Raw genomic sequence first — 17,560 nt, forward strand, 5'->3', positions numbered from 1 at the left:
TCGCGACAAAAAAACACCGAGAACAAGGTAATCATAAATCTCGCAAACTCTCGCGTGTTCATAGTGGTTTGATAACAATATTTTGCTCACGTTGCTCTTCCGTGAATTTGTGTGATCACGAGTTGCCCAAAACGTCATTTACGTATTGTGTGTTCTTTACGGAAATACAATGTTATTAACCACATGATCCGATTATGTTTAAACAATTTTACTTGCGATTATCGGGCATGTAAAAATCTTATGTATTCAAAATGGCGGCCTTGTAAACACTGGACTTATAGTGGAGTGTCACAATTCTTGTCGGACGGATATGAAACTCGAAAGTCCGGGAAAAAACAGACCGATATACACTACTGGGACTTTAACACTGAAGTGTTGTGCAACGTAATTTCATTTTGAGCGAGAGGTAAGCTATTAAATAATGACTATTTCGAATTTGTGTCGAACAGGAACTTAATTTGGGGGGTTAAAGACTATAAAAAGTAATGCTTTAGATATTTTTTGTTTGTCGGTATAGCAACTGTTATTTATGTCTACATACCTCTACATGTTATCACTGGCATTTTGGTATACACAACTCCACTATGGGAAAAAACAAAACAAACACATCCATCATGAAGTCATGACCGTCTCTGAGATTTAGTTTAGTTGAATACGTGATAATTATCGTAAAAATATAAAAAAAAAAAACACACACACATTAAATCATGTTGGTGGCACCGTAATGTGTCAAATTTAAGTTAGTTGACAATACAATCGTTCACAAAATCAGCAGGCAATGCATTCGGAAAGAGTTCCTTTTGTACCCCCCATCCCTAACCCTACCCCTACCCTCCAGCACTCCCCATTTAATTGTACATGCTCTTCTAAGGACATTTATAGTTATCTAGAGGGCGCATATACAAATGAATTTGGTGACTGGGAGTGAGTGTTAGGGTTAGGAATGGGGGGTACAAAAGAAACTCTTGCCATGCATTCCACTTGTTTTTTTTGAAAACCTTATTTTCTGATATCCAGTCTCACATGACTTTTCAACAGCTTATAACAGTGTTTGTATTTACCTGTCCTCACAATGGACAGGTTACAGCAGTGTTCTCCCCAGGAATAACTAATTTGCATATCATTTGCATAATAATAGAGAATTGAGTGTCATTAGCAATGACTAAAGCACATTTACACCCACGCATACATTTTCAAGAACAAAGTGGCACATATTTATTAACATTAGAAGCATCGCTTCACACAGTGTTGTTATAAACACTTTTCTTTTGGGCACTTTTGTAAATTACCAATTAATCCTGACCCTGCCTGACACGTGGAGGTTAACACCCATTTACAGGAACTGTTTAATCATAGTGGCAGTCGAGTAAAACAATGCTGAGAGACTGAAACAATAGCTACATATTTCGTACTTTATTTTCGTAATACAGTGCACTGGATGAACAATGAAAAAAGCACTGTGTTGGTCTTGCTAATCACCGTGGTGGTGTCAGACCAGTGTGGCCGCAAATCGAAGCACTGTGGTGGGACTGCCACGCTGTTTACATCTAATATCATTTAGAATCTTGAATATGTAGATCATATCACCACATATTCTTCTCGGCTTCAGTGTAGTAAACCCAAAAAACTTTAGTACTTTTGTACTCATATAGCATAGTCCTACATAGTTCAATGAGGGTCGGCAAGGGGTACTTTCATAAGCTGTAATCAATTGTTATTATTTTTGTAATAATGTAATTTAAATAAATAAAAAAACGTAAATTCGTAGACATAGGCAGTGTAATTAAGTAAGTCTGGCGTTTACCCAGGCATGGGCCCTTACCTGGATAACTTACTATGGTATATTTCTAAATGTCAATAGCAGTTAAATCCAAACAGCCAATCAACAATGCACTGTGCATTAACATCCTTTGAAAACGTTCCAATGTGCACTAAGCTTGTTAATTGGCTGGTTGTATTCAACTGCCATTGTGACTTATGAAGATGAAGTGAGCAGGTTTGTTATGACAGAAGTACTGTGTATTTCATAAAGATAAGAATTTTTATAAATTATATAAATGTTTTATAATTCAAATGATGGTTGAAGCCGGGTTGAATGCCACCAAACCAACCACCACAAATTTAGGATGGCCTATAAGCTGTCAATGACTGAAGAAAACCCATAGGATACTGTAAAATACATTTTAGCTGGAATTAATTTTCGCTGAAAATACTTTTTTGGTGTTTTGTATGGAATTTATTTTCACTGATTTTGACGAGTTGAATGTAAAATATAGGAAAAAAAGTATATTCGGTGGATTTTATTTTCACTGAATCATTCCTTCAGCGAAAATAGCGAAAATTAGTTCCAAGCGAAAATAAAGTATTTTACAGTAATAGGCTTTACCAAATACCCTCTATAGTCAATGAGAGCATCTTTTTTGAATTTGATTGAATCACAAAAATTTTCCAGGATAAATATTTCATAAATGTCCATTAAATAAATTCATACCTTCATGAAATGCACATTAGTAACTTGTAACTCTCGTATAATATAATTACAATCTTTATTTTATTGAAATACCTGTACTTAAAGTAATGCATGTGTTTTATAAATGTCCATAAAACAAATTCATACTTTCATGAAATGTACAGAAGTAATATAATTATATTAGAAATTGTCTTGTATCTTTATTTTATTAAAATGCTTAAAATATCTCTGAGGGAATTAAAATGGTTATATCGATCATGAAGACTAAGTAATAGATGAAAGCCACAATTTTCAAGGTGGTACAAAAATAAAATGCATGTAGTTAATTTGAGAAGCCAACAGGGTCAACTTTACATTGTCAGCTTATTCTTAAATACCGTCAGCCATATAAGTTTCAGCTATAGAAATGCACGAGAAATGCATAAATTTAGTCTCAAATTATCACCAGTCAGTGCTAAAAAACAAATATCAGTGTTTTTATTTATTTCCATTGCCCTTTGACCTTCCGTGTATTCACATAGGCGGCAAGTAACAGTCATGTGCACTATGAATAACCTTGAATTTCACAGAACCCAGAAAATACTAAATTAATCCATACCCCCCCCCCCCCAAATATTGTTACATTGTTACAAACTGCTATTTAAAATTACACTTACTGTAAAATCTGTATTAGAAACCGCGGCTTCTATCAAAATGGTACAATGCAATAGAGGGGATGCGGCTTCTATTAAAGCATCTACACATATGAGAAATGATGATTTTTTGGTTCTCAATTATTCAAAAAGAATGGGTGCGACTTCTATTATGGATGCGGCTTCTAATACAGATTTTACGGTACAATGTATATATGTGAATTATAGGTATTTCAATTTTATGTGAACCGTACTCTGTCTTCACACTCGTGATGAACAGGAAGTTCATTCTGGGCTAGTATCATTGTCAAATTTTGGAGAGTTGACAACTATTTTTACAGGAGACGTTCCAATATAGAATTATTGATGTCAAAACTACAGTTTCTCGCCCAATCTCGACAAAGTCCAGGAGGGGGCTTGTAGTTTTGCATTCGTCAGTCCATCCAGAGTGATTTCTTAGAGATGGCTGGACCAATTTTTTTTAAACTTAGTACAAAGACATAACGGTAAACCATACATGTGCACGTCAATTTATTTTCCGATTCGATCAAATAATGCCAAAATTCAGTCAAATTCGGTGCTTGTGTGTCCATTGTCATTTCTCGGAGATGGCTTGACCGATTTTGTTGAGACTAGTTACAATGACAAAGGGACCATCCATACAGATGCACATTGTTTTACTTTTTGGCTCAACGGATCATAGGTCCACTGAGCCTATGGGATAGGTTTCTGTCTGTCGTCTGTCTATCTGTCTGTGCACGACTTCTTCTCAAAAAACGCCGAACCGTTTGACTCAATTTTTGGTGTGTGGATGCCTTGATGAGTGTAGATGGTAATTTGTTCATGAGAAGTCGATCTGTCAAAAATTATGCAAATTAGCTTCCCAAAACTGTGGTGGCCTATAAGTGAGAGCGCCAACTATAGTATGGTGTTGGAATAACTTTGTTTATGAATAAGTCTGTGCGGTCAGTCGAATTGTTTTCGTCTGTGTGGGCAGGTCGATTCTCCTGTTAAATCAACTGAATTCCTTCCAAAGACTGAACTAAAGTGGTTATGGATGTTGTGGAACACTTGGGACAGACGAAATCGTATTTGCGTTGAATTTAGTGACTGGCAGAAGTCTTTTCCGAAAATTGTGGTTGTGTGGATCGACCGCAGAGGTTGCAGTCTGCTGTTGCCATTGTGTTGAACGAAACCGTGGTTGAACCAAGTATCCAGGTTCCTGTGAGTACAATCGTTGACATTTTGAGTTCTGTACGCTAGTATTAACTGTTTCCAGTCGACTCAACCAATTATGTTGTCCCATCGAGATTTCAACTAAAGTAAAGACTGTTCTTCGTTGTGAAAAAGTCTCGCCATTCGTATCACGTGACTTTCTGTTGTCGACATCCAGTCAGACTGACTTGTTTACCATCTCAGATATCTACCAAACTTTGATTCGTGTGACATTCAGCATCAAGTAGAAAGTGCATAAATTGATTGTGACATTTTACTGTTGTGCATTTCCCGGATCTACATTGTGATCAAACTTATTATTTTCTATAACGTTAGTCTGCATTTAGTGCATTCGCCTGCACTGGCATTGCGTAACCTTATCAAGTCAGTGTGTAGTTTGCATTTTGCATGATATTTCCTTACCGATAATAATTTTGTGTCAAATACATTTATTTAGTCCAGAGTACTTTACCTGGATTGTGTATTTTACTATACATACATATTGTGACTACCATTCTGGTGAGTGATATTACTGAATACTTACCTTAAATTGTGTCATTTTGGTATTCACTTAAACCAAACTATTTCTGAGGTATCCTATTGTTGTTATAGTTGATACTTGTAGTGTTACATGCATAATTTGGAACTTTGGCCTGCTTTGCATGTTTAAAACATTTTGTATTTTGGATGTCTTTAGTATTCAGTAGTTGAACTCAAGCGTTATTTTATTATTGAATACTTAACTATTTTCTGTTGATATAAACCTGTGAATATACTATTTCAGTAATCGTGTAGAAATTATTTGTACTTCCCTACTGTTACAGCATTGTAGATGACTGTATTGGTTGTGTATTATTTGAGCACACAAGTTGCATTACGATAGTCTTAGTATTTTACAGTTAAACTAATGTATACTGTTGTATTTAGTACCCCTTTGTTACCGTAAGACTAGATAAGTAATCTTTTCAATTATAGTAACTTTAAAGTATTTTCCTTTTATTTTACCAAGTACCTGTATTTAATATCTGAGTGCTAATCTCTGTTGTTACTAGTATATACTATGTATCTAGTCAATACTCAGGCATTCACAGCCTTCAGTACCAAATTTTGGTTCCCCTGGCACCTCTATACAATTTTGTATGATTTTTTTCCTAAAAGATTTGACTGAACAAAACCTTGATAAGGTGCCATTTTGAAGAAGCAACACCATATTTTTCAACATGGTGGATACTGGTACTTCTCAACATACACATTGAGAAGTGTTCACAAAATAGTATCACTTTTTCAAATGGCAGGTTTTGTAATTATAATCTGGTTATATCTTTCAATGTTCATAATGGACACGGTCACTAAAAACTGAATAGGTACTATGTCAGACAATGTACAGAATGAATGATTTACTTCTGTTTTTACTACTTATAATTCACATTTCCACTAAACATCACCGATATCTTATCTTTTAGACAGCATTTAAGTTTTGTAAAATGATTTCCATGGAAGCCGTTTTGACTCCTCTGTCTTAATAAAATGATTCTCGGCAGTGAAATGCTACATATTGTGCGTCTTTTAAAGACTTGCAATAGTCCTGCACATAAAAACATTCTACAGTACTTCACACTGCATTATGGGTATTCATTCATCCTGGGTAATTTATTCATAACTTTGACCCAAGTCCCATCTGTTATTTAATACATTATTATCCCAGATACTGTAAACTACACTACATGTACTTAAGGCAACAACAGGGGGAATTGATCTGTGTTTCAGACATTACCATTTTGTAGGTTGAAGTTTTTGTAAGATTCTGGCTCCACATTCATTTCCAAGTGTTATTTTTTGTGAGCAGTTTTTCATGACAATGTTCAAGAAATATACAATTGATTTTCTGTAGTATATCTGTATTTATTTGAATGTAGCTAGAAAACAAAGCCAGATAAAAAAAAAAAAACGAGACACATCCCAGGCAATTAGTAGTGTTCACACACAGCTCCTTGCCATGGGCTAAGAAGTCAAATACCTTAGCCGTGCTAATAAAACGTACGTGAACGCTTAGCACGGGCTAATAAACCTGATTTTGAGACCCGATCCAGTTTCTTAGCAGTGGCTAACGAAGTGTGTGTGTGTGTGTGTGTGTGAATGCTTAGCTCGAAAGATTTACTATTATACTCGTAATTACTAGTATTCAATTTAGCATGCCATTTTTGACATGACAATCAACACATCTAGGGACATTGTTCTTAACTGACGATGAGACTATGTGCTACCGGTACTTCCTGTTATTCTACAATCTACACTTTCTGAATTTGCTTTGATATTGTTTTAGAAGCATAGAACTAACATGTATACCTTCCTACAGTAGTTACTGTATATTCTCAATAGCAAAATTGGCCGTCTGGTAATCTGTCAGACAAACATTGGGATGGCATATGCTCTACCATATTCACCGACATCTAATTTTTCAGGTGATTTATATTATCGTAGCTTGCTTAGAGAATGACTGAATCACAGACTAATTATTAACTAGTTCTTCTTTGGTTGCTACCTACCAGTAATACCATTGTATATAATCTATATGAATTGTTATGTATGAAAAGCGATACATTCTCATCTTCAATGACCTGCCTCGTTATTAAATGGGTGTTTGTCAGATGATTATTCAGTATTGACAGTTATTGATCCATCTTTGCTTGTTTTCTCAGAATTACAACCTTCCTAATTATTATTCTCCTAGTCCTATTACTTTCTTTTTTACTGCTTCTCTAATTACCCATTTCTTTCCTCTGGGAAAAGAGTTATAAAGATTATATCCATTAAATGAGAGGAGTGATGTATGTTCCACTGTTTAATTTACAATCAAAGCATAGTTGAGTGCTAGTAATAGCCATCCTGATTTTGTTAACTATAAATACCTTGTTTGTGTAAGCTTGTATCTTTAACTATTTAAGTATTTTCAAAATACTCGCTGTTGTGGTCATAAACTGTATGTGTTAGTATGCAGGTAGCTTGTGTGAGCATTATGGTGGGGCTCACAAACAGCTACTTCTCTGTGTGTTTTTGCATGTAATGATATTCAGTATTGATTCATTTTATAGCCTCGTTGACCCAAAGTGAATTATTGTGTCTGTTGCCTGAAGTGAACTCTCACTTGTATACCTGTATATAACAGGCTGTACTACTGTGGTCACCCACAGAGTAATTCTCTCCATGTGATTTGTTACATCAACATTCATAAGTTGTCAATCCTGCTGTGAAAAATGTCATGGTCACATTTCCTGAGTTTCAGTTTCCAGTAATCACTTTCAATGCAAATTATGTGAGTCTGGACTTGTGATAACAGCAAAGTTTTCCTGCTCTGTAGTTCTTTAAATAATCTTGTCTTCTTTGATTTCAGATCAGATTGTATATATATATATATAAACGAGTGTACAGTATGCATACAGCAGGTAGGAAAGTGATATCATTTTATTTTATGTAGTATCACAGCTGTAACTTTGTGATTGTTCTTGTCTGAATGACAATATATTATAGGGATGAATACAATCATCAGATCGTGGCAGTTGTTTTTGCTCTCATGATACATACATGCAGCTGCTGCAGTATAAATGACCGGACACGATTTCATCACAGGGTAGATATGATGGTATATGATGTTGTCATGATGGGGATTTATATTGCAGCTTATCACATACAAGTCTTGTCTTTTAAAATGCCTGGTAAGCTAGAAATGGCTCTCCTGTAGTAAGGCAAGTTGATTAGGCAAGCTGTTCTATTAAAATCTCTTCAAATGGAGAGTGATAATGGCTTTCATGGGTCTTGATCTGCAAGAGTGATTACTCTTCTCAAATTGCATACCCTGCACATACCTGTAGACTACTTATCTTGTGTGTATATTGTTATATCTCTTACATTACTCAGTCATATAACTAGTGTGATTCAACCAAAATGAAATTCCGCAGACAAAATTCTTTCATTGTGCTGTAACTGCATGAGTAGAGTTGCAATTAATCCAGAATTCAGCTATTCATTTCTGCATATGTATTACTATCATTGTCACTCTCATTTCACAGATGACTTATAGTTGAAACAATCACTGGTTTAGCATGAGTTTATGGAAAAAGCTACAAAGAGTTGGCAAGAAGGCTTCCAAGTTTCAGTTTACTGCATCTTTTCATGAGTTGGTGATTGAATGTACCAACAAATGGTGAGTGTATCATCTGTTGTTGACCTGCCATACATACATACATATAACAGGTTTTTGTTTTCAGTTATAACATACATGTATGACCATGTGTTTAAATGTTATTTCATCATACTCATACACGTTCTAAGTTACGGTATTCTGTATAAAACATGTTTAGTTTAATGGAAAGTTTTATCCAATGCATCATTCAAAAATTTAAATAATATTGTTGTGTATCATTTAAGGTTTGTGGCAGGACAGGAATCTTTTAAAAGCTGTCTGAGCAGCAGACAGGTTTACTTGATCTGCCATGAGTATAAGTCATTTGTGGTATGCTTCCACTTATATATTGTTTCCTAAATCTGTAACCTTGTATATTGGTGTTATGTTACATGTTAGTTTAAAAGCAATATTTCAAAAATACTTTGTTGACATGGGGAAAAATCAATACATAATTGCTCAAGATAAATGCATTTGATTTTATGTTGAATCAATTCTCATTGTAAATGTAACTTATACCTCAATAAACTGAAATGTGTGATTTGCAATCTTCATATCAAAACTAATGTGCCATTTCCAATCTCCATATCAAAACAAATGTGGCTGTTCATAATCTTCATATGAAAGAAGTGTGCACTTCACAATCTTCATATGAATACAAGTGTCCACTTTACAATCTCCATATTAATACAAATGTGCAATTTACAATCCATATGGATAAAAGTCTGGCTGTTTATAATCTCCATATAAATACATGAGATTTGCGATCTATGTGAATACCAGTGTGGTTGATTGGAATGTCCATCTGAATATAAGTTTTTAATATTCATATGAATACAAGTGGCTGTTTACAACCTCTATATGAATACAAATGGGAGATTTGCAATCTTCATACATTGTGTGAATGCAAGTGTGACTGTTTACTATCTCCATATGAATACAAATGGGAGATTTGCAATCTTCATACATTGTGTGAATGCAAGTGTGACTGTTTACTATCTCCATATGAATACAAATGGGAGATTTGCAATCTTCATACATTGTGTGAATGCAAGTGTGACTGTTTACTATCTCCATATGAATACAAATAGGGGATTTGCAATCTTCATACATTGTGTGAATGCAAGTGTGACTGTTTACTATCTCCATATGAATACAAATGGGAGATTTGCAATCTTCATACATTGTGTGAATGCAAGTGTGACTGTTTACTATCTCCATATGAATACAAATAGGGGATTTGCAATCTCTATATGAATGCAAGTTTGATTGTTTATAATCTTAATATAAATACAAATACAAATTTGCAAATCTCCACTCCTACTATCTATGTGAATACAAATGTGAGATTTGCAATCTCCATCTGAGTTCAAGTGTGACTGTTTACTATCTATGTGAATACAAATGTGAGATTTGCAATCTCCATATGAATACTAGTGTGGCTGTTGATAATCTCCATATGAATGCAAGTTTGATTGTTTATAATCTTAATATAAATACAAATACAAATTTGCAAATCTCCACTCCTACTATCTATGTGAATACAAATGTGAGATTTGCAATCTCTATCTGAGTTCAAGTGTGACTGTTTACTTTCTATGTGAATACAAATGTGAGATTTGCAATCTCCATATGAATACTAGTGTGGCTGTTGATAATCTCCATATGAATGCAAGTTTGATTGTTTATAATCTTAATATAAATACAAATGTAAGATTTGCAATCTCCATCTGAGTTCAAGTGTGACTGTTTACTATCTCCATATGAATACGAATGTGAGATTTGCAATCTCCATATGAATACTAGTGTGGCTCTTTATAATCTCCATATCAATACAAATGTAAGATTTGCAATCTTCATATGAATACTAGTGTGGCTGTTGATAATCTCCGTATGAATGCATTTTATTGCAAGTTTGATTGTTTATAATCTTAATATAAATACAAATGTAAGATTTGCAATCTCCATATGAATACTTGTGTGGCTGTTGATAATCTCCATATGAATGCAAGTTTGATTGTTTATAATCTTAATATAAATACAAATGTAAGATTTGCAATTTCCATCTGAGTTCAAGTGTGACTGTTTACTATCTCCATATGAATACAAATGTAAGATTTGCAATCTCCATATGAATACTAGTGTGGCTGTTGATAATCTCCATATGAATGCAAGTTTGATTGTTTATAATCTTAATATAAATACAAATGTAAGATTTGCAGTCTCCATATGAATACTAGTGTGGCTGTTGATAATCTCCATATGAATGCAAGTTTGATTGTTTATAATCTTAATATAAATACAAATGTAAGATTTGCAATCTCCATATGAATACTAGTGTGGCTGTTGATAATCTCCATATGAATGCAAGTTTGATTGTTTATAATCTTAATATAAATACAAATGTAAGATTTGCAATTTCCATCTGAGTTCAAGTGTGACTGTTTACTATCTCCATATGAATACGAATGTGAGATTTGCAATCTCCATATGAATACTAGTATGGCTGTTGATAATCTCCATATGAATACTAGTGTGGCTGTTGATAATCTCCATATGAATGCAAGTTTGATTGTTTATAATCTTAATATAAATACAAATGTAAGATTTGCAATTTCCATCTGAGTTCAAGTGTGACTGTTTACTATCTCCATATGAATACGAATGTGAGATTTGCAATCTCCATATGAATACTAGTATGGCTGTTGATAATCTCCATATGAATACTAGTGTTGCTGTTGATAATCTCCATATGAATGCAAGTTTGATTGTTTATAATCTTAATATAAATACAAATGTAAGATTTGCAATTTCCATCTGAGTTCAAGTGTGACTGTTTACTATCTCCATATGAATACGAATGTGAGATTTGCAATCTCCATATGAATACTAGTGTGGCTGTTGATAATCTCCATATGAATACTAGTGTGGCTGTTGATAATCTCCATATGAATACTAGTGTGGCTGTTGATAATCTCCATAAGAATGCAAGTCAATAGACTGGTATATTAAATACACTATCAATTGTTCTCACCTCAAAGTTTTGAACATGCCTGGATTGATCAAAAGTCAAATTTTACACACACATCGTTCGTCTTGGGTACACATGTATGTCCAGTCATTACATATTATGATTCAAGATAGCCGAATCACATCTACTTTTGTGCTAAAATTCATCAAAATCAGTATTTCTTCCATGCTCAGATCCAGATCTCAGTTGTTTATGGGTAGATTCAAACAAACACATTGGACACAATAGTACCTTGATGCACAGCATTTTGTTTTATATTTCTGATTAAAAATGGCCAACTAGTGGCCATTTACTTTTAATGAATGTGGTTCCAAGACCATAATTCTGACATACCTTGACCGACCATTTTCAAACATTTTTCCAGATCGCTTCAAAATGTCTGATTGACGAATATTTTATTTTAATGAATGCTGTTTCAGAGCCATATATCACTGACTTGCCTTGACTGATTGCAATCAAACTTTACATTATGTGCACTTGTTTCACTTTTCTGATTCAAAATGTCTAACCCATTTCAGTAGTGTTCACTTAACATCTAGGTCTGTCAAGAAATAACTTGTTATACATGTACATGTAACTATAGCTACATATAACTTGGCTGACTTAGGCTGCTTTATGTGTCTTGTGGCCTACATAAAATTATAATCATTTTACCTTTGTACCTTTGTAATTTATTTACTCTGCTATGTGATTGTCTGTCTTTGCCTGTCTGATGGTCATTCATCAACAATTCTATTTTCTTCTGGAAAACTACCAGCTCAACTGCTTTGATTTCGACTGCAATTTCACTATTTCACTATTGACATTTTAATCTTGTGAGTGCATTTGCTTTAAATCCCTAAAGTACTGGATATCTCATTCTATGTATAAAATAATAATGAAAATGCATTTAAGTTTTATCAATTTTAATATTGTAATATTGTATCGACCGAAGATGGTCATGTGGGTAGGTGCATTTTATATGTAGGTGGTCACTAACACAGATTTAACTGTACCATAATAATAGACAAGGCCATTTGCATTTGATTTATATGTAACCTCAACACGAATCTGTATAATTTGGACAGTTTTGGTGAACAGGAGATAGGATTGTCAAGTCAAGCTTCATGTACTTTGCAGTTAAAATTGTCAAAACTTACATGTGTACCGTAAATACATAATGTGCATATATGTCAAAATGTCCAGTTTACTACAATCTATCAACAATTTTGGATGACGTAATTGCATAGTGCGTAAAGGCCACATGCATAAAAAACGCTCTTTTCAGATATTTCATTTCATAATTTTTACTAAATTTCCCAAGTTGAGAAAAAAATGCTACACAGCCTTGATTATTTCACTGGGTATCACTGTGATCTTAGTCTTTTTGAACATCTTTCACTCGCCAAAGTCTGTTTATTCGGCCATTTTTTGACTACTATACCTTGGCAGATTCTGTTCAGCCAGTGTTTTAAAGTGGGCCCTCTTTGGCAAGTTTACATACCACCATTACCATGCAGTTTTTAGCTTGCAAAATTAAGTATTAATTTATGTAAGTATAGTCACTGATCCAGTGAAAATTCTCTGTTCCACTTTGAAAAAGTAGTCCCTTCAATTGAAAATATTTAAGAAGTTCACATGAATTTGAAGAAACTGACCACTTTTTCTACTTCGGTGTGCGAAGCACACAATGGGAGTCTTTCCAGTTAACCTATCTGTATTTATGTGTGTTTGTGTCCGCCCGTCCGTCTGTTCTACTGATATCTCAAGAACCATATGTTGGTTTTTGCTGAATCTTGATGCATAGATGCTCTGGGCTAATGCGCAAATTTGATTAGGTTTTGGTTAAAATCCGCTCTTATTAAATACCTAATTTGCATGATTTTTAGCTGTTCCATGTCTGTTCCAGTGATAACATTTCAACTTGGTACATATGGTCATTATTTCATTAATTATTTATAATTGTTAAACCATAGCTACTTGGAACTTCCCAGATCATTGTTTGCAGTTATATTTTACAGCAAGTCTCGGAAGTATTGGGGCAGCCAATTTGCAAACTCACTAGCGAATTGGTTAAATGCTAGGGTTTTGACTAAATCGTTGGCTTTCGAATCTCGCTGGCGCCGTCTTGTGGTCTTGTCCACTTCAGACGAATCTATACAACAGTAGGGGATGGTCATCGTACTTTAGGAGCTAATCAGCGACGATATTACAGTTGGATAGCGATTTCGCTTTTAAATATATCAGTGAAAGTGTTTTATTTTCTTCGTTTCTATGTACAAATGACAAAATGACTTTTTTAGCGGTCGGCTCAACTTTACCCCAACAGATCGTTTGGATGTGAAAGTTTGTTATTTTCTCTCTGATTTGTAGGAAAATGTTTCTCAACTTGACTATTTATATTTAGTAGTTTCAAGCAGTGTTCAAGGTGGCTACCCCCATATAATAAATATCGGTGGAATAATCTAATTTTTCAGGCTCAAGTCACTCAGGGGAATCCAGACATGTACCAGGCTGCGTAAAAAGTATTCTTTGTCCCCTAATGCAAAATAAACTCGCCTAGAGTGGACGCGATCACAAGGCGACACCAGCGAGATTCGAAAGCCAACGGTTTAGTCAAAACCCAGGCCTTCAAAACGAGTCGTTGTGTCAGAGAGTGATATCCATCCGCACAAATGCAGTACCGGTATGTGCTGCGCCCACAGTAAATACATTGTTTTACTTCAGGAGGTTCTGAGGAGCTGTGTTTTTACTTGGAAACGAGCAACCTACTTTTTTTTTCAACTTGCTTTCTGCTCGATTGCTGGCTGAAAATAGATTAATCACTCGCTTGCTGAAAATACGAATGTTTCTGCTCTGAGTTTTAATGGCAAAGTTTCAAGATAGAACATGTATTTTTTCTCCTCTGTAATTCTGGTCCACTTCTGAAAAATAAGATGCCTTTGTATTGTATCGTTTGGGTATGGTTGACACAAGTTGTGTGACCTATATCTGTACTCTTGTTGTGTTATTCACTTCTGTACTTGTTGGCGATTACAAAAGGCTGAGTGAATTTACAATATTCGATCAACAACAGTGTACTACATCATTTTGACAAACATGTTATTTTTGTGAATTTAGCTGCTCTGTAATTTCACTATATCAGCATCTAACCAATTGAGCAAAAGCTTCAGAAATGCAATTTATTTTATTTACAGTAAACTGTATTTCAAATCAACTACCTAAACTATAAATTGCTGTTTGTTTTATGTCACTGTGGTTGTTGTAAATGACGGCCATGTCTGTAGAACTACGTAATAACTTTTAATAATTCAATAATCCGTGTTGGATGAAGTACTATACACATGTATGTATGAACATCATTTTGTTTTCCCATTCTAATCTAATATGGTTTCCTCTGTTCTCACTGGGGAGATTTTATTGACAATTTCAGGTGATAGAAATTTCATAAACTTAGGTGAAGATGGTTGTTTCAGCCCTGCAATGACAAATTTTAAGTAAAGTCTAAGTTAAAACAATATATTATTAAAACAACTGGCCAGCTAATTCAGTTTTGTGATCAGATTGATTAATGTTGACTGGTAGCCATTTTTGTCATAGAATTTGCAATTGATAAATATGACAAACATCACCATTTCTCGCTTGATTAGTTGCCCATTATTCAGTTTCAACAATTCAATGCAAAATTTGTTTGTTAGTTATTTTCTTATTATTTTTCAAGATCAAACAAAAATATGGTTTATTTGAATACATGTACATGTAGTATGTGTTACGCCCTCTATGTCATAGAATGGCATTTTGTTTAAGCTAGAATGATAAAATAGAATTGTCAACTGTTAATCCTTTTGTGGGAAAACATATGGTGTTCAACGAGCTAGTAGCGTATGTCCTGTGGTCCTTTTTTTAAATTACATGCGAAACTAACTAATTTGAGGCCATGCATCATCCAAATTGCATGGTTTCATACTCTCCATAAATTTGTGTGTGATTCTACCAAGAGGTCACAGATTTGATTTTGTTAAAATACATATAGATCTGATTGGGTGTGCCTGTAAGAGACCTCAGTAAGAGTTTGTTTACTTTAAATGGCGATGGAAATTAAACAAAATGGTGGTATGTAAACTTGCCAAAGAGGGCGCACTTTAAAACACTGGCTGAACAGAATCTGCCAAGGTATAGTAGTGAAAAAATGACCGAATAAACAGACTTCAGCGAGTGAAAGATGTTCAAAATGACGAAGATCACAGTGATACCCAGTGAAATAATCAAGGCTGTTTAGCATTTTTTTCTCAACTTGGGAAATTTAGTAAAAATTATGAAATGAAAGATCTGAAAAGAGCGTTTTTTATGCAGTGCCCTGACTGTTCCCCTACACTGTAGTGCATGAATAGGACAGTCTACAGAATAGGGCAATGAACCAGACACAAAAAATGATGTCACCATGTTACACATTCATAAACTGAAGATGGCGTGCTTTAGTAGACCATTAAATTTGAGTCATGTAATTTGTAAATAAGGTGAGGGCGCTGTAACAGCACATTATAGGATAGCATCGTTATTACAAGCTGTCAGTAAAATGGATGTGGAAGTGATTTGTTTTTAATAATCAGGGATTTTGCCGACTGCTGTGAATATTTTGCAATCCAGAGCACTGAGTAAAAACAGTGATAGCAATTATTTTACTGTTCAAAGTGATGACTGTCACTCACTGATTATTTCACTACTTTTTCCATTGAAGTAATCACCTTGTTAAATTAGTTATGTTAATCTCTTCTCGCTGCCTCAAAACAAATCCTTTCCGTGCTGTCAGCCGCTCTGTAACTGCAGTGTGAAATTGCTTGCTGCGAGACAAAAGCCTCGAAACTAAATTGGTAAAAAATGAATTACAACTTGTTTTGTGTTTAGACAACAAACGAGTCTAAGCTATGAAAACAAGTGACCCTTTTAGAAAACCTTGCCAAAAAACACCAATAAGGGGTAAATTTGAGAACATCGCTAAAAACAACATGGCATAACAAACACGAAAAATGCATTTAAACTTAGAGTAGATGGCTGTTGAAGTATTGTGTGAGTGCATTATCAGGCTTTTATTTTTGGGAGTTTCTTCTCTCAGCAAAGGATTTTCAAAGAGCTGTAGGGTTACAATACACCAACAGCTAATTGAATCTCAAATAGCAGTAATTGCTCTTCTTTTGTTATGCTAAATTTACTTAGCATATAACTCAGCTCTAATAATATCCTACTCCAATCCACTGAAGATTGCTTCGTGAAAGCTTAAACTTACAAGTATGTTCCCTCCACCCACACCATGTCCAGACAACATATACACATGACTTGTCATTGTCTCCCAGATTGTACCACAAGAATCAGAACACTTCATCAGTGTTGTCAAACCACTTCTACGATTGTACTGAAAATAAGTGTGTTGCCTATCATTTACAATATTAGGCAGGACAATTCCCCGGTTGATAGTTATAAGTTTATAAATGACTGCACTGCTAGAATGACCAGTGTTTGTCCTGCTAACAGCCAATAGTTCAACTCAAACACATCTAATGTTACACTCTGAGTCAGTTCCCTTTATGCTTTTAGTTGTTTTGCTGGAGATGGTATCACAGAAAGAGCCCTTTCCACAGCTTGTTGTACACATAGCAAAATGAAAACAGTGCGCAACCTGAGATGGTGTGGGAATCCATTGATCATTTGTCCCTTAGATTTGTGGACTAACTCGTATTCCCGCTAAGCTTCTACCTTTTATCTTGTGGAATGTACTTTGGATGCTGGCAATTCATCTGATTGTTGTTTTTGTCTAAGAATCAATACAGGAAATAACTTTACTGCAAGTTTAGTTTTCTCTTTTTATTCATTGTTACTTCATTGCCCCCAACCCTAAATCACTGTTCTGAGCATTATTATTGAATTACCCTAGCATGTAAGTGTCAAGTAGATGATACCAAATACTAAAATAACTTGTCTCTGGTATGTTACAGTATTGTTTGATTTAAAAATAATGATGTTCTTCCTTGGACCTTAACATGTCAATGATTGTGCTA

The 17,560-nt window shown here is 34.6% G+C and overlaps 1 protein-coding gene across 4 annotated transcripts in view; it reads left to right on the forward strand.

Moving 5' to 3' along the window:
* Positions 1-59: 59 nt before the first annotated feature.
* The window catches only part of LOC100370721 (EH domain-binding protein 1-like), a 79,025-nt gene continuing 61,524 nt past the window's right edge, over positions 60-17,560 (forward strand). For 3 of the 4 annotated variants that reach the window (XM_085491985.1, XM_085491991.1, XM_085491988.1), the window contains exons 1-3: positions 60-406; positions 7,709-7,760; positions 8,385-8,518. In XM_085491985.1, the coding sequence (XP_085348111.1) occupies positions 8,418-8,518 (101 nt within the window). In that variant the 5' untranslated portion in view covers positions 60-406; positions 7,709-7,760; positions 8,385-8,417. The remainder of the gene's footprint in view (positions 407-7,708; positions 7,761-8,384; positions 8,519-17,560) is intronic. The other variant, XM_085491997.1, reaches the window with a different exon arrangement.

The sequence above is a fragment of the Saccoglossus kowalevskii genome, chromosome 2 (assembly GCF_978046115.1).
Source record: "Saccoglossus kowalevskii chromosome 2, keSacKowa6.1, whole genome shotgun sequence".
In the NCBI taxonomy this organism is placed as follows: domain Eukaryota; kingdom Metazoa; phylum Hemichordata; class Enteropneusta; family Harrimaniidae; genus Saccoglossus; species Saccoglossus kowalevskii.